The 26,642-nt window shown below is 45.5% G+C and overlaps 1 protein-coding gene across 11 annotated transcripts in view; it reads left to right on the plus strand.

Moving 5' to 3' along the window:
* The window catches only part of LOC121533539 (CUGBP Elav-like family member 5), a 242,950-nt gene that overhangs the window by 185,468 nt on the left and 30,840 nt on the right, over window positions 1–26,642 (plus strand). For 7 of the 11 annotated variants that reach the window (XM_041839573.2, XM_041839575.2, XM_041839579.2 and 4 more), the window contains exons 4-5: window positions 7,289–7,417; window positions 8,632–8,711. In XM_041839573.2, the coding sequence (XP_041695507.1) occupies window positions 7,289–7,417; window positions 8,632–8,711 (209 nt within the window). The remainder of the gene's footprint in view (window positions 1–7,288; window positions 7,418–8,631; window positions 8,712–26,642) is intronic. The other 4 variants (XM_041839574.2, XM_041839580.2, XM_041839582.2 and 1 more) reach the window with 1 other exon arrangement.

Here is a 26,642-nt window from a genome sequence, read left to right on the forward strand (position 1 = left end):
CGAACTGCCAAATGTGGAAATATGCTGTATGGGTTGCTCAAAGCCTGTTCCCCTGTGTGATTTATGCACTCTGTCTGATCTTTGCCTCTGCGGCAAAACGCTGTATAGGGATGATGGTGGTGCAACAGTTACCACAGCCTCCCACACTCACTGGAGTGTTTGTTTGGAGAAAGGGTTGGGAGCCTCTCTTCATGTTTGTGTGTAAAATGTGTGTGTGTGTGTGTCTATGCGTGCATGTACCCGTGTGTGTGTGGTGGCGCGTGTGCACATGTGCGCGCAGCGCCTGTGTGTTTTCATGCGCCCGCCGATATGTGTGTTGGTGTAAATGGGTTAGGTGTGTTAAAGTGGTTGGGGACTGTGTTTTAGTTTGCTCAGTAAACGGGGCCAGTGTTAAAGCACTGAGGCCTAATCCTTCCCAGAGGACTGTTTAGTGAAGGATGTACTGCAGCACGGCGCCGGCTGCTATCAAGGTCCTGCAAACACTGCTCCCCGCCTTTTATATTGATGGTTTATTTAGGTACCACCCTGCCACACTACCAATGAGCAGCCTTGACACTATCATGATGAAACTGTGACACAAAATCAAGCTTGCATCGCCGGCCAAAACAGAAAAGGATTTGAATGTAATCTTCTTCAACCGTGCTTGTGATTTGGATATTCAGTGGAAAGCAATGGGTTTTGTTTGTGTGATATTATTTGTTATATATTATATATATTGATGTTTCCAAGCAACATGTTCTCAATGGTTTGAAAGGTAGTAATTATGCAGAGTATATTGGCCATATTGTAAATAGCTTATTTTTTTGGTAATTGCCTCAAAAAGACAACTTCAGATAATTTTAACTAGAGCGTTGCCAAACAAACACATAACAGACACAACTTTTGATAGACAAAGACTCCACAGATCTGGGTTAAGGTAGAGAACAGTACACAGGAGTTATCTCAGAAGTTGTTCCAGCACTGTGGCACAATATGTTGTCACCCTCCCTCATTACGTGACAAACACAACAAAGAGGACATAAAATAGTCATTATTCAGGAGTTCATCTGGCAGTGTTCATTCAACACAGCAGCGGTGCCAAGCCTGGGCCCAGACCGCCACTCTCCTCTGGCACCCCTGAACACCCAGGCAGCCAGGCAGGCAGGCAAAGCGGAACACAGGCCCAACCCAGAGAGGCCTAGCCTCCACAACAGCCCAGCCCAGCCCAGCCTGCCTGCCTGTCTCATTAATACAACACAGCACTAGATTCATATACATGTATGTAATACATTGGATTAAATACCACTGGCTAAGCACTATGATCTCCTAGGGTTAATTAATTTATTAGATTCTCTCTGTTTTTTATGGTTGAACACATGCTGACAGTTATTGTGTGGCATCCTCGCTGAACAACTATAATGGGCTGTGGAAGCAATGGTGTTTGGTATTCCAACCGCAAATGTTGTGATTCTCAATGGCTTGATGGGCGAGTGTGATGAAATACAGTGGAGTCTACATTACCCCTCCTCCCCTACCTGTTATCTGCTTCCCCAAATGAGAAAACCTGGATGGTTTCTCAGGGCCCACTTTCTGTCTGAATGGGATCTCATTTGGTTTAATATATTTATCCATTCATTATTGTTCCTTTTTATCGGGCGGCTAATATTGTTAATAATTTGTCCTTATCTGTGTGGCTGACAGGCGAATTTACACTCCAACTCAGCAGGCAGATAGAGGAATGACCCCACTCCAACACCCCCTCCCCTTCTCTCCTCCTCTCCTCCTTTCCCTGCTCTCCTCTTATCCTCTCCAAACTCCAATGAAACATGACTGACAGGCCGCTGTATAAGTAGTTTTCATAGCAACCCACCCATCTCTTTGACAAGAGCTTTCTCTCTGTAACACATACTCTCTCTTCACTCTTTCTCTCCATCTGTTTCTCTCTCTCAGCATCTTTCTCTCTCACACACACATACATGGTAGAAACACAGAGGAAGCGAACATGATTCAGTACCGCCCTCATTAAACCCTCTCTCTCTCTCGCTTGCTCTCTCTCTCTCTCTCTCTCTCTCTCTCTCTCTCTCGCTCTCTCTCGCTCTCTCTCTTGCTCTCTCTCTCTCAATTTCATCCATCCTGGCTTACCGAGGGCTGCAGGTTCTTATGCAAGCCAACACATGGGTCTGGACGCTTTTACCATACCCCTTGTGAGGGCTTTCTCCAGGAGCCTGCAGCAGCGCCAAAACCCTGAAACCCATCCCATTGCTATTCACTGGAAGTCTTCTTATCCATTCCACTGTCAAAACCCCAAGCAGCTATAGCCCCAGGAATGTAATCAGCAGACACACTGTAATAAGTCTCCAACATGGTAGACCTGACTGCAAAATCGCTAATGTATGCAAGATGGGAACCTTGAAAAGTTCAATGGGAATATGCAGCATGCACAGCTACAAATAATCATAGTAATAAAATACTGTATCTGAAGACTGTAGCATGATTAATGATTCATAGTTTTATCAGTGTTGTAAATAAGTAATTGGATTACAATTCCAACGAATTGGGTGAGGAGATTAAATCATACTTTTCAGATAAATCAAATGTTAAATTGAATTTGATTTCAAATTCATATGAAAACACACTTATTGATTAGAAATCTCAGATGGGCCCAGTAACCTTCAGGATATAGAACCAGGCAGCACATTCCCCAATCATTACTCCATGCTTTAATTTCCAATGTATTTATTCCAAACAAACCGTTGCTTATCAGCTCAGGCCAGATTCAACACGATGGGTGTAACTTTCAGGACGGAGTTGTGGGTGGTTAGGAGGTGCTGTCGCTGTAACACGTCACTTGCCGCATCTAAATGACTAATTGTGATTTTATGAGATGCAAATGTACGATTATCGATTATGCAGATGTGGTGAGTGATTTAGAAGGAGTCAGCAATGCGTCAAACACTGGAAAACGACAAGGCACACGGGTGAATATCCCGCAAATACAAAATACAAAGAGCTCCACCGAGCTAATCTAACCTCCACAATAAACAATCACACACAAAGACAAGGGGGCAGAGGGAACACTTATACAGGTACTGATGAGGGGATATGAACCAGGTGTGTGTAATAAACAAGACAAAACAAATGGAATGATGAGATGAGGAGCGGCAGTGGCTAGAAGCCTGCCCGAACAAGGAGAGGAGGCAGCTTCGGAGGAAGTCGTGACAGCAGAGGTATAAGAACTGTGTTGGTGGAGTGTGTATAAGAGCTGTGTTGGTTTAGTATTAGGCTACAGTATAAATGGGCTGCAGGTGAATCTGGTCTCAGCTGTGTTCATGGTCATGTGGATGACCAGTTCATTGGGTAAAAACAACAGCCTTAACAGTTATTTGTGGAGCGGCAGTAACCAGTAGCTGTGTGTTCTTGGCACCCCGCTGTGTGACAGCGCTAATCCACAAAGCTGCATTAACAGCCAGTCGATACAGTTTTTAAAAAGTCCTGAGCACTGGGACATGCATCTTATTGCACATGCTGTTGTAATTTTATACAATTTCTCTCCCCAATTTCGTGATATCCAATTGGTAGTTACGATTTTGTCTAATCGCTGCAAATTACCAACGGGCTCGGGAAAGGCGAAGGTCGAGACATGCGTCCTCCGAAAACATGACCCGCCAAGCCGCACTGCTTCTTAACACACTGCTCGCTTAATGCCCGATGTCCACCAGATGCATGTGTTTGGTTTTTCCAGATGTTTAGCCCGCATTTTCCATACTTGATGCACTAAAAGCTAGCTAGTTGGAGTCTGTGTGTGTACTTCCATTTGTACCACCGCGTGGTAAAGAACGTGCAAGTTGAAAATATTGAGCACATGCGGTACATAGAACGCAGCATAGCCTAGTGCTGCACCCCCAACGTAACGTTGCGGACTGCTCTCTTGACAATGAATGACTTCCGCCGGAATGCAAAGAGTTTGACGCATCTGGTGGACATGAGATTTAATCCGGAAGCCAGCCGCACCAATGTCAGCCCCCCGGCCAAACCCTCTCCTAATCCGGAACGGGCACTGGGCCAATTGTGCGCCAACCTATGGGGCTCCCGGTCACGGCCGGCTGTGACACAGCCTGGGATCGAACCCCAGGCTGTAGTGGAGCCTCAGCACTGCGATGCAGTACCTTAGACCGCTGCGCCACTCAGGGGGCCGGCTGGAGAGATTTTTAAATAGCAACATTAGCACTCTCTCTTATTTAATGATTTAACAACAGCATCTCTGAGAGAGCCTATCATCAATCGCTTTCCCTAAAGTGGTGAATAATTTATAACTGTGTGACAGCGTGAGTGTGCACGTGTGTGTGTGTGTGTGTCATGTGCGTACATGTGAGTTCATAGCCTACTGTAGATAAACAAGATAATGTTCCTCGCTGTGTGTTGTAGCTAGATGAACAACAGCTCAAGTCCCAATGTGCCGTTTTACTCCAGAACATCATGGCTGGAAAAATAGGTCTGCAAAATGATGTATTTTCATGCATTGTTAGGTTGTTTTTGAAGCACACTCACTTAGAAGTAGAACATGCTCTCTATCTCTCAGCAGGAGCTGAAGGAGCTGAAGAACTTGTGCTAACTACAGTAGCATTGGAGTCATTCATATTCCATCACATTACTTATGCCTGTCTCTGAATCTCCACATGAGGACAATCCAGTGGAATTTCTGATGGAATACAGTGAAAAGTTAACAGCCCAGAATGGGACTCCAATTGGTAGCGGGCCTTTTGTTGCCCTCTGTAAACCAACCAATGTTACACAAGGATATGATCTGATATATAGGTCTATTTCTGACGTGCTCTGAGTCCAATAAATATTATTCCATTCAGCTCTAGGTGATTTCCCAGTGAGCAATTTATCAGCGATGGCACAGTTGCAATGTCGTATTTTAAGACGTGCCACAGGAGGTCTGTTCATGGCATGAACGTCATAGTGCAGAACATATGAAATTCATATGTCAGCTGCATACATTAATCCTGCCTTGTCACATTCCCATCATCCATAGAGGGGGGGATGCTGTAAGAGTTATAGGCCTGGAAGTTACGAGGGTGCTATGGAGGAGAGGGTAAAGGCAAAGGTGTATGTGTGTGTGTGTGTGTGTGTGTGTGTGTGTGTGTGTGTGTGTGTGTGTGTGTGTGTGTGTGTGTGTGTGTGTGTGTGTGTGGGCATGTGTGTGCGTGAGGGCGTGTGTACTTGTGCATGTGAGAGAGGCTGAGGGAGTGGGTGCATAGATTTGAATCCCCCCACAAACCCCCCCAACTCCAAATTCATATTCCCCCCCAAGCAAGAGGAAGGAGCATCTTGGCCTTTTATTTTCCAGTTCAGGGCTTTCTCTTCTGCAGATAAATGCTCTCCAATCCACCATGACAGATGTCACATTGAATCGCTTCCATTTTGATACATACCCTCTGATCCTGCCACTAACAATAAAGAGTGCAGTACGAGGTCCACTCCTCCCTCGACAGCACGCGGTCTGACATTGTTGATTATTTTAAAGGTGCGTCATTGGCCGAGCTGAGTGAGGGAGCCAGCCGGGGCCCTGGCTGTGGCAGTGTGGCAGTGACCGGGCGGCTGGGGCTCCAAGGAGCTTGGCTGGCTGCTGGAGTAAGAATATAGATATCAGTGGGTCCTGCCTTGGTCAGGGCACGCCACAGCACAACAACACACACTCTGAGTCTCTCTCTCATGGCCACAAAGGTCACCCTGACACACCGCATTACCACAGACTGGGAATGATGTTGAACTCCAAAGCTCCCTGGAATCCTCTTCTGCCTTTGTTTGCCTTTGTTACATAGGTGCACTAGAAGTTATAGAAAATCTGTAAAGGGGAGGTTTGGAGTAGTGTTGCTGCCAGTTGGACTCAGTGAGCATAGCATTAATCATAGGAGCAGAACATCAGTAAACACCGCATCTCAGGTCAAGGAAAGACCAAGTGCCCCTGCATTTAAAACCCCCTAAGGTTGATGTCCACGCCTCCATGGGAATCTAATTAGCATAATACAAAAATCCCCATTAGACATCCCGTAACTCTCACAAAATTGTCTGTAGCATCTAAACGGTTTGACACCTCTATGGAAAGATGAGATGCTCACGAACACGATGGTGTTCTCCATTTTGCTCTACGACCCCGAAAAGCGTATTGGGACTCGTCTGAAGTCGGTACAGTCAATCTGCCAACTTCTGTCTGTAGCATCCGAGCACTGTAGCTACCCACTTAAATGAGTGGGTAGCTACAGTGCAAAGGTGAGACTCTCACGAACACTTATATGTCAGTTGTTTTGCTCTAGGACACCCACAGGCCTCACAAGACTCGTCTGAAGGTCACCTGGTACCAGTTGAAAAAATGAATGGAAGTATAAAGTGCCCGAAATAAGGGGTTATATATATATATATATATATATATATATATATATATATATATATATATGTTTAAAAATGTATATATATATACAAATTATATCTTTCAGATATAGGACAGACACTTCAGAGCAAACTTACTTTAGATTTTTGGCGGGGACTATCTGTTGTTTCATGTGGTGAATCTGTTATTCAGCGCGTTTGTATATACTTTACAAATATTTTGGGGGGATATATATAACTAAATGATCCTTAAAGAAATGCCATATAGCTTAGTAGAACCCCCCCCCCCATATTGAAAAGCCAGCGTTATTATCCTCAGCCGCGCTGGAGAGACGTGTCATTGTTCATTGAAAAGCTCTGGAATATTATTCCTGTGGCAATACACTGAAAACATCCGGATCAGCAGCAATTAAGCATTTGAGGCATAGGGAGATGGAGATTGAGAAACAAATAGCCTGTATTCACTAATATTGTAGGTCAGCAGTATAGGAGGCAGAAGTAGACCTATAGTAGGACTGCCTGGAGCTCCTGGTGTATCTGAAGGACCAACGCTGTTTCATCAGCCTGCTGCTTCCTCCCTCCATTCCCCCAGAGTAGGGGCATGGCCGCGTCCTGACAGAACCCCAGGCCTACCCTGGGCCTAAATATGTGAGCAAACCCAATTATCGTCAAAATTAAAATGAGCAGACTTGGCACAGGAACAATACACTGTGACTCAACTCACAGAGCTAAATGTGGCAGACAAATGCATTGCCCCATGTTCATTTGCCAGTGCCGGCCACTGAGCATAGTGAGCAGAGCCTACATCGGTATAGCTAGGGTAATGACATTTTTCTTGTAATGCTCATTTAGACTGGTCGCATTGAAAGGTCAGAGATTTAATTTAACCCTTAATTTGCTTATCTCTTTGTTCCAGAAGACAGGAAGCTGTTTGTGGGGATGCTAAACAAACAACAGACTGAGGAGGACGTGTACCGCCTCTTTGAGCCCTACGGAGTCATCGAGGAGTGCACCGTCCTAAGAGGTCCTGACGGAAACAGCAAAGGTAGGAACCAATTATATATAGTACATCTGACATTATCTAAGATTCTAGGTCACTGACTTTGACCCTTAATGTGTTTCAGCTGAGAAATCACATATTCATAATGGGCATGTTTTCTTTTAGTTTTTCAGTAGTGTAAAAACAATCAACGTAAATGGGTTTCTTTATAGGAGTCATCATGGCTTGTATTATTCTAAGAATGGTCTTCCAGGTTATGTAGGCCTGTAAGTGAAACATTCCCATAGATGTACAATCATAAGACCTAACTGATGCACTGTACTCTAGGCCCCATGGTCTACCCGCCCCATGGTTTGCCCACCCAGACACCAATACCTTCTGACATGCAGTAAAGAGCAGTAGGAATCCTGGTTCTTCATGTCTCTAAAACATAGTCCCAGGCCAGTGTTTATGAAAATTGTTGTGGAATTATCTCCGAAGTAGAGGCCCTTTCATTCTGACTCGACAAGTAAAGAGGGAATGGCGGATGTCAAAACAATTGCGGTGTTCTTTACAAGAAGACAGGACATTGGGGCAGCTAGGGGACGTTACATTTTGTCTCCGCTATACTCTGTTTGGGTTATGTGAATCTAGGCCCAGATTGGCCTAAAGCTGAATCACTCAAAACGTCCATAGCAATAAAGTCAGATAATGCACTTCTTTAATAATAATAATAAATAATATGATTGGATTTACAGATGTTTATGGATACTTCTCTGTCAACTAACCCTTATAATGTACATACATATTTATTCATATATTGTCAGGTCTATTTTGTGTAGATTGGCCAGAGGTCGATAGGAGTTGAGCCACACTTGAAGATCCTTCTCTAGTTTTACCCCCTGGGTTCCTTCGCTGCAGGTCCTGATCAAACCAGCATTAGTCCCTCAAACATGTTTGGTTTCTTTCGAGGAACTGTAGACTAATGCGTAATGACTTAAAACAATATACATTTCACTGGGTCTGTATTTAATATGCATGTGGGACTAAATAGCTAAATAGCATGCTTTTCTGCTTCATCAGTGCAATCTGTACAAGAGCCTGCAGCTTGAGCAGCCTGGAGAGGAGCAGCCTGCTGTGCAAGGGAGTCTGTGCCTCCCTGAAATGTTTTGACGTGCTTCTCTTCACAGTGTTTAATAAAGGCACCCTGCTTCTTTCTCTTTCCCTGTGTGTGTGTGTGCGTGTGTGTTTGTATGCGTGCGTGCATGTGTTTTTTTCAGGCTGTGCCTTTGTAAAGTTCTCCACACACGCTGAGGCCCAGTCTGCAATCAGTGCCCTTCATGGCAGCCAGACCATGCCAGTGAGTACACCTCTTTCCTTTGTTCCACACAACAATATGCAACATGCACAACACGTACAAACAGCAACTTTACTTTAGATTCTACTGATCAAGGCCTTGCAGGGCGGCAAAGACTCTTTCAACCTACAGTTTTTATTGACCGACACAATGTGCAACCGTCCTCATAAATATTACAGCTTTAACGAGCAAACGGGTACAACCACAAACCTTCTTTCTTTAGAATGAAAGGGATTGGTACTTTTTGTAGGGACGTCAAACGTTCAGCCTGCTGCACAGATCCTATGGACGCTCTAGTCTAGAGCGCCTGGTTAAGTTGTGCTTAGGAGCATTTTTCCAAAAATCTCTAAATGGTTAAACTAGTGAGACATATACACTGAGTGCACAAAACATTAGGAACACCTGCTCTTTCTATGACATAGACTGACCAGGTGACTCCAGGTGAAACCTATGATCCCTTATTAATGTCACCTGTTAAATCCACTTCAATCAGAGTAGATGAAGGGGTGGAGACAGGTTAAAGAAGGATTTTTGAGACAATTGAGACATGGATTGTGTATGTGTGCCATTCAGAGGGTGAATGGGCAAGACAAAATATTTGTGCCTTTGAATTTAGTATGGTAGTAGGTGCCAGGCGCATCGGTTTGTGTCAAGAACTGCAACGCTGCTGGGTTTTTCACACTCAACAGTTTCCCGTGTGTATCAAGAATGGTCCACCAAAGTGTCAGCTTCCTGCCTCCTGTTTGTCTCCGGGCCTCTAGAGGTCATCTGTGTTCCCCTCTGCCTTAGTTCTTCCTCGTGTGTGTCAGCTTCCTGCCTCCTGTTTGTCTCCGGGCCTCTAGAGGTCATCTGTGTTCCCCTCTGCCTTAGTTCTTCCTCATGTGTCCTAATTAGCTTGATCCAGGTCACCTGTGCCTTGTTTCCCCTTGTGTATTTTAGCTGTGTGTTTTCCCCTTGTTTCTCACTTGGTTATTGCGTCCTGACTATGTGTCTCCTGCTTTGTCCCACCGTGTCAGTCCTAGTAAGTTGTTCAAAGTTATCTTTAGTTTGTTTTTCTCCCCTCGTGGAGTTGTTTTGTTTTGCCTCCTGTTTTGGAACATTAAATCTACTTGCCTGGAGTATTGCCTTGGGTGTTTCATTTGGGTCCTACAACACCTCCTCTGTGGCTAAGGGGTAGTACCCCCAGCTCTCCACATCTGAGACCGGAGTTTCTAGCCCGGCTTGTGACAGAATAACCAAGTCAATCATGGACCCAGAAACACTCAGTTCCCCGGACCTGTTGGCGGTGATCACTCGACATGAGGCTTCTTTCCAGCGCCATGAAGCCGTTCTCAGCCGACAAGAGGAGCTGATGGCTAGTCATTCTCAACTCCTGGCCGAAATGATGAGTTCCCTCCGCCAGCTCTTTGAACGCCTCCCTGGTCCTCTCCCTTCCCCCAGGTCACCCCCCAGTGACGACAGGTCGTCTCGGTTGGCGGAGCCCCGACTACCACCTCCCAAGCCCTTTTCTGGGGATCCAAGCTCTTGCCAGGGTTTCCTCACCCAATGCTCCCTCACCTTCGAGCTCCAACCCTCAAGTTTTCCCACAGACCGTTCCAAGATTGCCTACATCATTACCCTTCTTTCAGACAAGGCGCTCGCCTGGGCTTCTGCGGTGTGGCAGTCCCAGGAGGCCTGTTGTGACTCCCACGCTGCATTTGTAGAAGAGTTCAAGCGGGTGTTCGATCATCCTGTCAGTGGGCGGGAGGCTTCCAAGCGCCTACTGTCTCTCCGTCAGGGGCCCCGAAGCACGGCAGATTTTGCCATTGATTTCCGGACCATAGCAGCAAGGAGCGGATGGAATGATGAAGCGCTGAGGGTCTGCTTTCAGGGAGGGTTATCTGAGCCCCTTCAAGATGAGTTAGCCACCCGAGAACCAGCTGGTGATCTCGAGTCCCTCATAGCCTTGGCCATCCGCCTGGACAATCGTCTAAGAGAGCGGAGAACGGCTCGCCGTCAGGTGTCTCATTCCCAAGTTCCTCTGAGCAGCTCTGTTTCTCCTGTTTGGACTCCGTCATTCAGAGCTTCCCCGGCTCCTGAACTGCTCCAGGATTCCCCGGAGAGCATGCAGTTAGGCCGTCCAGGCTTTCTCCCAACGAAAGGGAACGTCGCATGAGGGAACGTCGGTGCCTCTACTGCGGGGTTGCCGGCCACTTCGCTCCGCTTGCCCCGAGCTTTCGGGAAACGCCTGTCCCCGCCCAGCTACAGGAGGGCTGTGATGGGGAGAGTTAGAGCGCCTCCTACTAACGCTGTCCTGGCTATTCCAGCCACTCTGTCCTGGGGGGCCACCAGCATCGGGTCCAGGCTATGATCGATTCCGGTGCCGCAGGTGATTTCCTGGATGTAACCTTGGCTAAGGAACTTAAGATCCCTACCCAACTACTTCCTCAACCCCAGGCAGTTACAGCCTTAGATGGCAGACCTCTGGAACCAGGAAAGGTTACCGAGGCGACTCAGTCCCTGCGACTTACCATCTCTCAACACCAGCAGGAGGAGACCTTCTATCTCATTGACTCTCCCGAGTATCCTATTATCCTGGGTCACCCTTGGCTATGCAGACATAATCCCCAGATCGACTGGCCTACGGGCACCATTCTAAGCTGGGGTCCCGCCTGCCAACTCACCTGCATGCTACAGAGTCCCTCAGCCCCTAGTACCCAGTTTCAAGAGTCTGTTGACGTCTCCCGAGTCCCCAGTGTTTACCATCGGTTCAAGGCAGTGTTCAGCAAGGCCCGGGCTACTTCCTTACCGCCTCATCGCACGTATGACTGTGCCATTGATCTACTCCCTGGGTGCTGCCCTCCTAGAGGTCGGATCTTTTCCTTGTCCTCCCCGAGCACGCAGCTATGGACACCTACATTAAGGAGTCCTTGGCAGCCGGCCTCATCTATGCCTCTACTTCCCCGGCTGGGGCGGGCTTCTTTTTTGTTGAAAAGAAAGACGGGGGTCTTAGGCCTTGTATTGATTACCGGGGACTCAACAAGATCACGGTTCGGAATCGATACCCCCCTTCCTCTCATGGCCACTGCTTTTGAGCTGCTTCAAGGGGCTTCCATTTTTACTAAGCTGGATCTCCGCAATGCTTACCATCTCGTGCGGATCCGGCAAGGAGACGAATGGAAGACGGCGTTCAACACGCCCACGGGGCACTATGAATATCGGGTGATGCCGTTCGGGCTCACCAATGCCCCCGCAGTATTCCAAGCCCTGATTAATGATGTTCTCCGGGATATGCTTAATCTGTTCGTCTTCGTGTACCTGGACGATATCCTCATCTTCTCGAGGTCACTGAAGGAGCATGAGGGGCATGTTAGCAGGGTTCTCCAGAGGCTCCTTGACAATCACCTCTACGTTAAGCCTGAGAAGTGTGAATTTCATGTTTCTCAGACTCAGTTTCTCGGGTTTATTGTCACTCCCGGGCACCTAGAGATGGATCCCAAGAAGGTCAAGGCGGTCCACGATTGGCCCACACCTGCCACGGTCAAGGAGGTTCAACGGTTCATTGGCTTTTCTAACTTCTATCGGAAGTTCATTAAGAATTTCAGCTCGGTGGTAGCCCCCTTGACGACGCTTACCAAGGGAGGAGGGACCAAGATTCACTGGGGTCCGGAAGCAGCAGGGGCCTTCGAGGATCTCAAGCGCCGCGGATGGGAGATTACACCCTTGTGCCTTCATGTCTCGCCGCCTGTCTGAGGCCGAGCGCAACTACCACGTGGGGGATCTAGAGTTGCTTGCGGTAAAACTGGCATTGGAAGAGTGGCGCCATTGGCTTGAGGGGGCTCAGCACCCTTTCCAGGTTCTCACAGACCACAAGAACCTGGAATATCTCCAACAGGCTAAGCGGATGAACCCTCGGCAAGCACGATGGTCCCTTTTCTTTAATCGATTCCAGTTCCTCCTGACTTACCGACCTGGCACCAAGAACGTCAAGCCGGATGCTCTGTCTCGAGTCTATTCTCCCGAGTTACAAGAGAAGCCCTTGGCATCGATTATTCCGAGGTCTAGGATCGTCGCACCTCTTCAGTGGGAACTAGAAAGAGGGGTACGAGAAGCTCTTGTCCAGGAGCCCGATCCAGGCGGTGGTCCTGCCGGTCGCCTGTACGTTCCTCTCTCTGTTCGGGGCCGCGTCTTGCAGTGGGGTCATGAGTCGCCCTTGACATGCCATCCAGGCAGTGCTCGCACACTGGAGTTCCTCCGACGGCGGTTTTGGTGGCCGTCCATCAAGAAGGACGTGCAGGTCTATGTTGAGGCCTGCCCTGTGTGCAACCAGGGAAAGTCGACACGCCAGCGACCCCAGGGACTGCTCCATCCCTTACCTGTTCCTCGAAGGCCATGGTCACACCTTTCTCTGGACTTTGTTACGGGACTTCCTCTATCCCAGGGCAACACCGTCATCCTAGTGGTGGTAGACTGGTTCTCTAAGGCTGCCCGGTTTATTCCCCTGCCCAAGCTGCCCTCGGCTAAGGAGACTGCTGAGCTCCTCATGAACCATGTCTTCCGGATATTTGGTATTCCCCTGGACGTGGTCTCTGACCGAGGTCCCCAATTCTCGTCCCGGTTTTGGGGGCCTTCTGCAGGCTTGTTGGGGCCACAGCCAGCCTATCGTCGGGGTTCCATCCAGAGTCTAATGGCCAAACGGAACGGATTAATCAGGATCTGGAGACCACCCTGCGGTGTATGGCGGCCAGTAATCCCACGTCTTGGGCCACCTATATCATTTGGGCTGAATATGCCCACAACACCCTCCAGTCCTCAGCCACCGGATTGTCCCCCTTCGAATGCCAGTTCGGTTACAACCCTCCATTGTTTCCAGAGGAGGAGGCGCAAGTTGGTGTTCCCTCGGCCCAGCGCTTTGTCCAACGCTGTAGGCGGACCTGGAAGAAGGCCAGGCGTGCCCTCCTTCGGACCTCCCAGAGATACCAAAGTCAGGCTAATCGCCACCGCCGGACGGCCCCTAGTTTCCGAGCTGGTCAGAGAGTTTGGTTGGCCACTAAGAACCTGCCCCTCCGGGTCGAATCCAGGAAGCTTTCCCAGAGATACATCGGGCCTTTCCGCATTGCTAGAAAGGTTAACCCTGTGTCGTATCGTTTGGTTCTCCCTCGCTCCCTTAGAGTTAACCCCACTTTCCATGTTTCACTCCTTAAACCTGTCTTGTCTTCTCCCTTTGCCCCCCACGCAGACCCCCGCCACCTCCCAGGATCATTGACGGCCAGCCAGCCTACACAGTCCGCCGGATACTGGACTCCCGGAGGGTCCAGAACTCTCTGCAGTATCTGGTGGACTGGGAGGGCTACGGGCCGGAGGAGCGCTCCTGGGTTCCAGCCAGGGACATCCTGGACCCAGGTTTGATCCGGGATTTTCGCACCCTGGGGCCAGGGTGTTCTGGAAGGAACGTCAGGAGTCGTTCCTAGAGGAGGGGGTCCTGTCAGCTTCCTGCCTCCTGTTTGTCTCCGGGCCTCTAGAGGTCATCTGTGTTCCCCTCTGCCTTAGTTCTTCCTCGTGTGTGTCAGCTTCCTGCCTCCTGTTTGTCTCCGGGCCTCTAGAGGTCATCTGTGTTCCCCTCTGCCTTAGTTCTTCCTCATGTGTCCTAATTAGCTTGATCCAGGTCACCTGTGCCTTGTTTCCCCTTGTGTATTTTAGCTGTGTGTTTTCCCCTTGTTTCTCACTTGGTTATTGCGTCCTGACTATGTGTCTCCTGCTTTGTCCCACCGTGTCAGTCCTAGTAAGTTGTTCAAAGTTATCTTTAGTTTGTTTTTCTCCCCTCGTGGAGTTGTTTTGTTTTGCCTCCTGTTTTGGAACATTAAATCTACTTGCCTGGAGTATTGCCTTGGGTGTTTCATTTGGGTCCTACAACACCTCCTCTGTGGCTAAGGGGTAGTACCCCCAGCTCTCCACATCTGAGACCGGAGTTTCTAGCCCGGCTTGTGACACCAAAGGACATCCAGCCGACAGCAGGCCAGTGGTTGAAAACGGGTCATTGATGAAAGAGGACAAAGGAGGCTAACCCGAATTGTGCAGAGCAACAGACGGGCTACAGTTAGTCAACTGACAGTTCAGTACAACATTGGTGCCCAAAGACGCATAAAAGAATGCACAAGTCGTCGTACCTTGATACGAATTGGGTATTGCAGCCGACGACCTTACAGAGTTTAGCTTCTTTCAGCAAAAAATAAGAAACTGCGGTTGCAGTGGGGTAAGGAACGAAAACACTGGACACTGGAGAATTGGAAAAACATTGCCTGGTCTGATGAATACCGGTTCCTGCTGTTTCACTCTGATGGGAGTACTAGGGTATGGAGAAAACCACATGAGTACATGCATCCATCATGATGCTTGTCAACAGTGCATGCTGGTGGTGTGATGGTGACTTTTCATGGCACAAATTGGGCAACATTTGAATGCCACAGGATATCTGAACATCATTGCCAATCAGGTGCATCCCTTCATGGCAGCAGTGTATCCATCTGCGAATAGATTTTTTTCTGCAGGATAATGCCCCATGCCACAAGGCTAGGATTGTCCAGGAATGGTTCCACGAATGTGTCAGTGAATTCAGCTCACTGCAGTGGCCTGCCCAGTCACCAGATCTCAATCCAATTGAGCATCTGTGGGATGAGATGGAACGAGCTATTCAGAGTAGATATCCACTACCAGCAAACCTTACACAACTGTGGGAAGTATTGGTGTCAACATAGGCCAGCATCCCTGTGGAACAATTTTCAATACTTTGTAGAGACCATGCCTCAACGAATTGACGCTGTTCTGAGGGCAAAAGGGGTGCAACTCAATATTAGGAAGGTGTTCCTAATGTTTTGAATACTCAGTGTAAATCTGTGTTTGCTTCATTTACTATCATTCTAAAGTAAGATATTGAATTATTTTGCCATATCTAGGGTTGCAAAGGGAGGGTATTTTACTGGAAACGTTCTAAGTTTACCAGTAAATTACTGGATTTTTGGCATCTTTCAAGGATTTTAAGACGTCTATTGGCCCTTTTGGGTACTTCAGATTATCACAGGTGTCTGTAATTATCTCTGGCCCTCTGGCCTTATCACATGTAAAATATATGAAATAATTAAATAAGATTTAAAAATAAAAATAGAATGAAAAAGCTATAAAACATTGTCCTAAATATAAACCATCAACTTAGTGAATACCATTGGTGTGTAATATGAAGGTTTCAGCATTTAATATCTTAATATTTTTTTACACACTCTTTATGTATTTGTTGTCAATGTTTTGCCGTCAAACTCGTGGCAGATTTGAAAAAAGTTAATAGTTGTAGAGGTTATTGAAAATAAGATGCTTTTTTCATTAATTAGGCTATTTTCTCTTGAACGATCTACTAGAAACTCATGGACAATATGGACACAGATATACAAAATTTACACTATATTTGAATAAGTTACGATAGATTTACATATATTTTCTGTTAATTAACAAAATTACTGAAGATTCTGGTAACTTTGCAACCCTAGCCATATCTAATTAATGGATATTACGCTACTTTCCATGATGTGGATAGTATGTGTTACTACATTACACAAGCTGACGTTTTGACCATATCATATTGGTGGTAATTACACATCCTTTTTACCTCAGATTGGTGATTTTTATAGTCAACACGATGACACAAGATCAATTGCTTAAAACAGATCAATATCTTTGGTTTTGTACTGTTGATTTTGTCATACGCACTGGGGGTGGCAGGACTATCATTTTCTTTTTCAAATGGCATGGATAATTTGGGGCGGTCTCTATAATAGTTGCTGGCCACACACCAATACACGGATTTGAAAGTCAAACTATTATTTAAATAGCAGCCAACCGTTGTCACTGTTGCTATCCTATGGCGGGTCGTGATTCGTTGAAGTTAACTAACAGAAAGTGGTTTATTCCCTTTTCTGTGATGGCAGCCTCCCAAAATCAACATCCGCCATTCCAAAATATAGATAAAAGCCTTTACAAATTCTCATCTAACCAACCATGTATAGGTTATTCCAAGTTTCCGTGTGGCCTTTGAATAGTGTTATGTTAAACAGCGCAACACTCCGAAACGTTTTCCCCCCTGCTCTCTTGATTTCAGCATGATATCGATGGAAGTGATTAACAAAAGAAGTGTTGCATTACACTTACCTCGTTGGTGACCCACTTGAATCAAAATGCAACACTTAAAAATATAGCTAGCTGTCTTCTACAAATTGTCCTCTATTCTGTGTGGTTTTTTAGGTGTTCGTTTTAACAGGACGTGCAACCTCATCTCCCAACTCTCACGCAATTGATTTATTTGTATATTTTTTTTACCCCCTTTTTCTCCCCAATTTTTTCGATCTTGTCTCAACGCTGCAACTCCCCAACAGGCTCGGGAAAGGTGAAGGTGGAGTCAGGCGTCGTCCGAAACATGACCCGCCTAACCGCGCTCCTTAACACCCGCCAGCTTAACCCGGAAGCCAGCCACACCAATGTGTCGGAGGAAACACTGTTCAACTGGCGACCAGGGTCAGCCTGCAGGCACCCGGCCCACCACAAGGAGTCGCTAGAGCGCGATGAGCCAAGTAAAGCCCCACCGGCCAAACCCTCCCCTAACCCGGAGGGTGTGCACAGTCCTATGGGACTCCCGGCCACGGCCGGTTGTGGCACAGCCCGGGAATGAACCCAGGTCTGTAGTAACACCTCTAGCACTGCAATGCAGTGCCTTAGACCGCTGTGCCACTCGGGAGGCCCTCACGCAATTGATTTCAACGTGATAATCGATTGGAGTGATTGACAAAACAATGTTGCGTTTTTCTTTCTGTTTTGGTAACCCCCGTATCAAAATGCAACATTCCAAAATGTAGCTGACTGTGTTCTGCAGGTTGTCCTCTAACCAGTGATGTAAAAATATATCTGTTTCTATCTGGTTTTTAGTTTCAAAAGCACATTCCTCCACCCCCCAATCGATGAATGATTTATTGCCACGACAAAACAACAGGGTTTTTTGTGTGTGTGCCATTTATAAGGTGCTTGTTTAAAGTAACATGCATTATACTATTGTTGCACATGTATGTGTAGATAGAACATTTTATGTTTAGGTTTTCAATATATCACAAACTGTTTCTGCATATTGGTTATTGATTTGGACACTTTAAAACTGTGTTTTGATATTGGGCTATGTATCAATATGTCTTGTCAACAGGAAGCAGCGACAGCATTATTTTCAACTTAGGTTTTAGGAATATAAAATGAACTTTCAACAATAATTTCCAATTGGATTGTACTTAATCAGGTAAAAACTGCTGAATGAGTCCAAAAACGTGCAGTGATTGATCTATTTTGATGATATACCAGAAATCACCAAAACGTGTTTGCCCTGCCTACTTTTTGCGTTTCTAATTTTAACATTATCAAAGAAAAATCATTCAACAGTGATTTTCTTCTCGTTGAATGATAATGGGTTGAACAATCGTTCAAAACATTTAGCAATTTTTGCATTTGACCCTTGAACAAATACAGTAATTATAGCAGTCACTACTGTATTACTGCTAGGTGTGGCTATTTGTATGTGGCTCATGTTTAGGGAGGCCCCTCTAAACCCTTGATGTATAGAAACAAAAGGCACTTACTGTGCATGCTAAACCTACATTATAGAGTTATTCTGCACACTACATATTATTCAGTGGTTTGAAGTACCCTCTGCCTTAACAGTCTCTTTGTTGGAGAAACTTCTGGCGTGGAGCAGGACCCTGAACTCTCTCACTCTCACCACTGTGGCGTTACACCATCTTATGTTATTATTTATGGTCGCACAGCGCGTGGATAAAGAGAGCATCGGACTAGCTGACTGTGTCATTAGTTTTGAGGTCAATATAAGTGCAAATGACTCTGGGACATGAGGATAGGCTGGAGATAGGCTGGACCTTGTGTGCTCTCTGCTCTGTGGTATTGGACAGCCACAGCATTTCCCCCTCTCTCTCCTCACTCTTCTCTCTTTCCCGGCCTCCCGGGATATTAGGCAATAGACTTGTTTACTTCACCTTTCACCACATCGGCTGCTGAATTATTCATTTGTGTATAAGAAGGGGGAGAGGGGGTTGGGAGATGGGAAGAAGGGCGGAAGGGAAGAGAAATGAAGGAGAGATGGAAAAGCGAGTGAGGAGGCAAATGGACAGGATTTATCCCCTCCTGGTTGGCTAAATTGATTATAGAAATCTTATCAGCATCTCATCTCCTGTGTCGGGGGTTTGGATGGGCGTGGGTTGGCCCTGGACGCGCCATCTCTCCAGAATTAGACTGACAGACAGAAAGACAGAGCACCATTAGGCCTTGAGCTGGGCCTGGGATACTCAGAGGACAGGCCTGAATTACCCTACATGATCTGCATCAACAGCACTGAAAATGGAACAGCACTGTTACAGGACTAACAGTGCATCTATACAGTGTCTTCCAGGACCTAATCGTCAACTATTCCATGTAATTAATGACCCTATTCTTTCTATTCGAAATTCTCCACATGTAGGGTCTATGTAAATGAGTAAATGTTAAAACAAATGAGAATGTGCAGCATTTACAAGCTATTCCAAGTGATCAGTCTAGGAAAAGAGATGGCTATGGATCATTTCCAGCCGAGAGCCTAGCTGAGGTTTTGGAGTGCACTGAATGTAAACACTATAACTAACAGCTTCTTAATAGATCAACATCAGATCCCCCAAGCGCACACACACACACACACACACGCACACACCTCTCTCCTCTCGATCACATGCTCATACAGCCATGAGCAAGGGTCAAAGGCTCACTGACTGATCTTATTTTCCAGCTCAGAGGATGTTGGGGGGTTGTGAATGTGTGTCTATGTATACTGTATGTGTGTGGGAGGGATCTGAGTGATAAAATGTGTGTGGATTTGAGGTTGAGATTGTGTGATTGTATGTGGTCTCTTCCGTATGTGTTTGTGCATGCTAATAAGCATGTGTATGTGTGTGTTACTGTTTGAGCATATGAATGCGAGAGAGAATGCGCCTATAGATGGATGTTTCTTTCCCTAAGTGTGTATCTGTGTGCATGAGTGTACATGTATATCCATATATATATATACACTCCCCTAAGTATTTATTTGGACAGTAACCAGGTTTCTATCCAACCATTTAATGTGGATTAATTACCTGATGCATGGGCTGATGGAAACAGGAAATCCTGTTACAATTGTATAAATGCCGACAGACAATTTGTTCGTTAGACGTGGTGGGGTCTTTTTGTGTCTGTCAAATTAATTATGCGAGAAATGGCGGTGGAAATGCCTTTATGTGCAAATATTGATATAATAACCAGCATATCGAAGTAAACTTGGAGTCACGCGATGATATGTTAGGTGGTCCTCCCACTACGACTTGGGAAAGCATGCAGTTTATTAGGCTACAGATTAAATCAATGATGACGAACTTCACAGGATGGTGAAAATGCACGGTGATGAGCTTGATGCTACCTTCCAATAAATATTGAGGGTCTTATTCTGGTGACATGATGATCAATGCTTGGCTGCCATTTGACAAATAAAAGTAATCTCGCTCTCTTATCCATAATAATCTCATCATGTAGATAGCCTACCCACACTGTATCTGCGAGCTGTTGGCTAGAGCTCACGTGCCGAGACCAGAGTGGGCACATTGGAAACCCATTTAACTTGTATTTTTCATTCGGTACATGGGATTTTAACCGCAAAAGTAATTTTTATGTGCACTACATCATCATGCACAGCCTTTTATCCGTAATCAATCAGTTTGATGGAAACACATCTCTGGTGGGAAAATGTGCATATTGTCTTATGCAGATTTTTGAATATTCGCATGAAAATCTGTTGCAAATTGGATGGAAACCTAGCTAGTGAAGCTAAAACTTTGATTTGGCTCTATAGTCCAGCATTTTGGATTTGAGATACAATCTTACATATGAGGCGACAGTACAGAATGTCACCTTTTATTTGAGGGTACTTTCATACATATCCATTTTACCGTTTAGAAATTAATGCACTTTATGGATCTAGTCCCCCCATTTGATGGTGTCATAAGTGTAACCCTCTCACCAAAAGACTCGGATAGGTCAGTTTTGGAATAATGATGAAAACGTCATCTCAGTAAATTAACGGGGAAAACGAGCGGGATATTACTAACAGATAAAGTGGGGTCAAATTATTGACACCCTTGATAAAGATGAGCAATAATGACTGTATAAAATAAATAATTAAAATACTGAGCTATATTGTATACTCAAATAATTGAGAAATTATATTATTTTATATTAATACAATTGCTCATAGAAAGCGATTGTTTAACAAGTAACACTTTTTTTTTCAAAAAGGTAGGGATCAAAATTATTGACAAACCTTTTTATAAATAAATTCAAAAGTTTCGTATTTGGTCCCATATTCCTAGCACGCAATGACTACATCAAGTTTGTGACTCTACAAACTTGTTGGACGCATTTGCAGTTCTTATTGGTTGTGTTTCCAATTATTTTGTGAGCAACAGAAATGAATGGTAGATAATGTATTGTGTAATTTTGGAGTCACTTTTACTGTAAATAAGAATGAAATATGTTTCTAAACACTTTGTGATGAGTGTGATAGAAGGAGTCAGGCGCAGGAGGGTAATCACCGAATGCAGAGTTTATTCCGTCGTACACAAATAGCGCTGGATAGCGACAAACGAAACAGGCACAGGGGAAAATCTACCCTGGCAATACAAGGTAACGGTAGCTCCAACAATAACAGGAACAGGGGAAATATCTACCCCGGCAATAACAAGGTACGAGTAGCTCCACCTAGCTACACTACTCTCACAATTAAACAATCCCCCACAAGGATTTTGCCTGTTCTTAGCTCTATTCCATTTCATTTTACCCTAAAAAGCTCCCTAGTCCTTGACGATGAAAAGCATACCCATAACATGATGCAGCCACTACCATTCTTTAAAATATGAAGAGTGGTACTCAGTGATGTGTTGTGTTGGATTTGCCCCAAACATAACGCTTTGTATTCAGTATAAAAAGTGAATTTGTTTGCCACATTTTTAGCAGTATTATTTTAGTTCCTTATTGCAAACAGGATGCATGTTTTGGAATATTTTTATTCTGTACAGGCTTCCTTCTTTTCACTCTGTCATTTATGTTAGGCTTGTGGGGTAACTACAATGTTGCTGATCCATCCTCAGTTATCTCCTATCACAGCCATTAAACTCTGTAACTGTTTTAAAATCACCATTGGCCTCATGATGAAATCCCTGAGCGGATCCTTCCTCTCCGGCAACTGATTTAGGAAGGGTGCCTGTATCTTTTTTAATGACTGGGTGTATTGATACACCATCCAAAGTGTAAAATGAATAACTGCACCATGCTCAAAGGGATATTCAATGTCTGCTTTTTTCTACCCATCTACCAATAGGTGCCCTTGTTTGCAAACCATAGGAAAACTGCCCTGGTCTCTGTGGTTGAATCTGTGCTTGAAATTCACTGCTCGACTTAGGGACCTTACAGATAATTCAGTTGTACTGTATGTGTGAGGTACAGAGATGTGGTAGTCAATTAAAAATCATGTTCAACACTATTGTGGAAAAAGTCAAGGGGTGTGAATACTTTCTGGAGGCATTGTAGCTGACAGGGAGATATGCTAAGAGGAGAGAGTCAAAGCCCATATCTAAGTGTGATCTCGCTTTACTTATACTATAAATATTATTTTTATAGAACGACAGTAATAAAATGAGATGTCTCATGCATAGTTTAATGTTAGGAGGCTACTTCACATGGATGATATATCTATGTTTCTCGTCATTAAACAATGTGCCGTGATTATGTTTAACTTTATCGTTTCTTCATATTGTTCTATTGCTTATAAGATGTGTCATTTTTCCCTAGTGTCACTTCCCAAGCAATTTACATTCTAATCAGAGCCTAATGGATTACACTAATTTGTTATTTTACTAACCAAGCACTAAATATACAGTGTGTATTAATTCATTCTCTGTGGTTACTTAACACAGATGAATGGGAATCAGTGTATCATAATGATAATGGAGACATAAAACAAAACAATAGAAAGTTTAACACTGAACTCACTCAACAACTGTCTGGAAATAGCCACACAGCTGTGTATTCCTGTTGGAGCGAGTGGAGTAGGAACTAGGAACCTTTGTTCTAGTGACTAAGCCCCCGTTTGACTAAACCAAAGAGACAGGGACACCGCTAAGGCACTCGCCTTGTGACACTTTGTTCCTTTACATGTTTTCTGAGTCGCAGTGGCTTATATAAGATGATGGCAGGCGCAGGATAATTCAACCTTATTACCTTATTGCGAAGTAATGCGCAGAGACAGATGTGTGGAGTTAAGGCAATATCAAATATATAGCGTCGTTGGCAGCTTTATCTGGACCATTCACACGGGTTTGGAAAGGAACCAAGCCGGCTCTGGCTGCGAAGGGCGCAGACTTCTCTTTGACTCCCAGTCCTTTTTTCCCTATTTTCCTGTGTAAGAACAGCTGCCCATTTTATTCCCACAGTTTTATTCCCTTTCCTGAATCCGCTCTAGAGGCTCTGAATCGGTGGGGATTCTGCCTGACACTTGGCAGCTTAAAATTTAATGAGACTTTTACTTCATAGTTCATCCACCTCTCTGCTTTGTACTGTGGAGAGAGATTCTACACCGTGATATCTTGACAGGCGCAATGAAGTAAATTGGGTAGACATGGGAACAAACATGGGAATGGACATGGAAAATAACGGGCCGATCTAACATGGTGTCAACAGCCACGCAAGTCATAGACTGTTCTCTCTGCTACCGCAAGGCAAGCGGTAGTCAATGCACCAAGTCTGGAACCAACAGATATTTACATTTACATTTACGTCATTTAGCAGACGCTCTTATCCAGAGCGACTTACAAATTGGTGCATTCACCTAATAGCCAGTGGGATAACCACTTTACAATATGTTTTTTTTTTTTTTTTTCTTTCTTTGGGATGGGGTAAGGGGGGGTAGAAGGATTACTTTATCCTATCCCAGGTATTCCTTAAAGAGGTGGGGTTTCAAGTGTCTCCGGAAGGTGGTGAGTGACTCCGCTGTCCTGGCGTCGTGAGGGAGCTTGTTCCACCATTGGGGTGCAAGAGCAGCGAACAGTTTTGACTGGGCTGAGCGGAAACTGTGCTTCCGCAGAGGTAGGGGGGCCAGCAGGCCAGAGGTGAATGAACGCAATGCCCTCGTTTGGGTGTAGGGACTGATCAGAGCCTGAAGGTACGGAGGTGCCGTTCCCCTCACAGCTCCGTAGGCAAGCACCATGGTCTTGTAGCAGATGTGAGCTTCAACTGGAAGCCAGTGGAGTGTGCGGAGGAGCGGGGTGACGTGAGAGAACTTGGGAAGGTTGAACACCAGACAGGCTGCGGCATTCTGGATGAGTTCTAGGGGTTTAATGGCACAGGCAGGGAGCCCAGCCAACAGCGAGCTGCAGTAATCCAGACGGGAGATGACAAGTGCCTGGATTAGGACCTGTGCTGCTTCCTGTGTAAGGCAGGGTCGTACTCTCCAAATGTTGTAGAGCATGAACCTACAGGATCGGGTCACCGCCTTGATGTTAGCGGAGAAAGACAGGGTGTTGTCCATGGTCACGCTAAGGCTCTTCGCACTCTAGGAAGAGGACACAATGGAGTTGTCAACCGTGATGGCGAGATCATGGAACGGGCAGTCCTTCCCCGGGAGGAAGAGCAGCTCCGTCTTGCCGAGGTTCAGCTTGAGGTGGTGATCCGTCATCCACACTGATATGTCTGCCAGACATGCAAAGATGCGATTCGCCACCTGGTTATCAGAAGGGGGAAAGGAGAAGATTAGTTGTGTGTCGTCTGCGTAGCAATGATAGGAGAGGCCATGTGAGGATATGACAGAGCCAAGTGACTTGGTGTATAGCGAGAATAGGAGAGGGCCTAGAACTGAGCCCTGGGGGACACCAGTGGTGAGAGCACGTGGTGCGGACACAGATTCTCGCCACGCCACTTAGTAGGAGTGACCGGTCAGGTAGGACGCAATCCAAGAGTGAGCCGCGCCAGAGATGCCCAACTTGGAGAGGGTGGAGAGGAGGATCTGATGGTTCACAGTATCAAAGGCAGCAGACAGGTCTAGAAGGACAAGAGCAGAGGAGAGAGAGTTAGCTTTAGCAGTGCAGAGAGCCTCCGTGACACAGAGAAGAGCAGTCTCAGTTGAATGACCAGTCTTGAAACCTGACTGGTTTGGATCAAGAAGGTCATTCTGAGAGAGATAGCAAGAGAGTTGGCTAAAGACGGCACGCTCAATAGTTTTGGAGAGAAAAGAAAGAAGGGATACTGGTCTGTAGTTGTTGACATCGGAGGGATCGAGTGTAGGTTTTTTGAGAAGGGGTGCAACTCTCGCTCTCTTGAAGACGAAAGGGACATAGCCAGCGGTCAAGGATGAGTTGATGAGCGAGGTGAGGTAAGGGAGAAGGTCACCGGAGATGGTCTGGAGAAGAGAGGAGGGGATAGGGTCAACAGGACCCTGAACAGCTTCTACCCCCAAGCCCCCCTACCCAGACTATGCATTGACCCTTTTTGCACAAACTTTCTTTACTCATCACATACGCTGCTGTTACTGTTTATTATCTATCCTGTTGCCTAGTCACTTTTATCCTACCTACCTATACAGTCCCAGTCAAAAGTTTGGACACACCTACTCATTCAAGGGTTTTTCTTTATTTTTACTATTTTCTACATTGTAGAATAATAGTGAAGACACACAACTATGAAATAACACATATGGAATCATGTAGTAACCAAATAAGTGTTAAACAAATCAAAATATATTTGAGATTTGAGATTCTTCAAATAGCCACCCCTTCCCTTGATGACAGCTTTGTACACTCTTGGCATTCTCTCAACCAGCTTCACCTGGAATGTTTTTTTTTTTTTTTTCATTTAACCTTTATTTAACCAGGTAAGCCAGTTGAGAACAAGTTCTCATTTACAACTGCGACCTGGCCAAGATAAAGCAAAGCAGTGCAATAAAAACAACAACAACACAGAGTTACATATGGAATAAACAAAACGTACAGTCAATAACACAATAGAAAATCTATATACAGTGTGTGCAAATGTAGTAAGTTATGGAGGTAAGGCAATAAATAGGCCATAGTGCAAAATAATTACAATTTAGTATTAACACTGGAGTGATAGATGTGCAGAAGATGATGTGCAAATAGAGATACTGGGGTGCAAATGAGCAAAATAAATAACAATGTAAATAACAATATGGGGATGAGGTAGTTGGGTGGGCTAATTACAGATTGGCTGTGTACAGGTGCAGTGATCGGTAAACTGCTCTGACAACTGATGCTTAAAATTAGTGAGGGAGATAAGTGTCTCCAGCTTCAGAGATTTTTGCAGTTCGTTCCAGTCATTTGCAGCAGAGAACTGGTGGTCCTCTGTAGCTCAGCTGGTAGAGCACGGCGCTTGTAACGCCAGGGTAGTGGGTTCGATCCCCGGGACCACCCATACGTAAAAATGTATGCACACATGACTGTAAGTCGCTTTGGATAAAAGCGTCTGCTAAATGGCATATTATTATTATTATTATTAACTGGAAGGAATGGCGGCCAAAGGAGGTGTTGGCTATGGGGATGACCAGTGAGATATACCTGCTGGAATGCTTTTCCAACAGTCTTGAAGGAGTTCCCACATATGCTGAGCACTTGTTGGCTGCTTTTCCTTCACTCTGCCGTCCGACTCATCCCAAACCATCTCAATTGGATTGAGGTCGGGGGATTGTGGAGGCCAGGTCATCTGATGCAGCACTCCATCACTGTCTTTCTTGGTCAAATAGCCCTTACACCGCCTGGAGGTGTGTTGGGTCATTGTCCTGTTGAAAAACAAATG

The sequence above is a fragment of the Coregonus clupeaformis genome, chromosome 20, assembly GCF_020615455.1.
Source record: "Coregonus clupeaformis isolate EN_2021a chromosome 20, ASM2061545v1, whole genome shotgun sequence".
Lineage (NCBI taxonomy): Eukaryota > Metazoa > Chordata > Actinopteri > Salmoniformes > Salmonidae > Coregonus > Coregonus clupeaformis.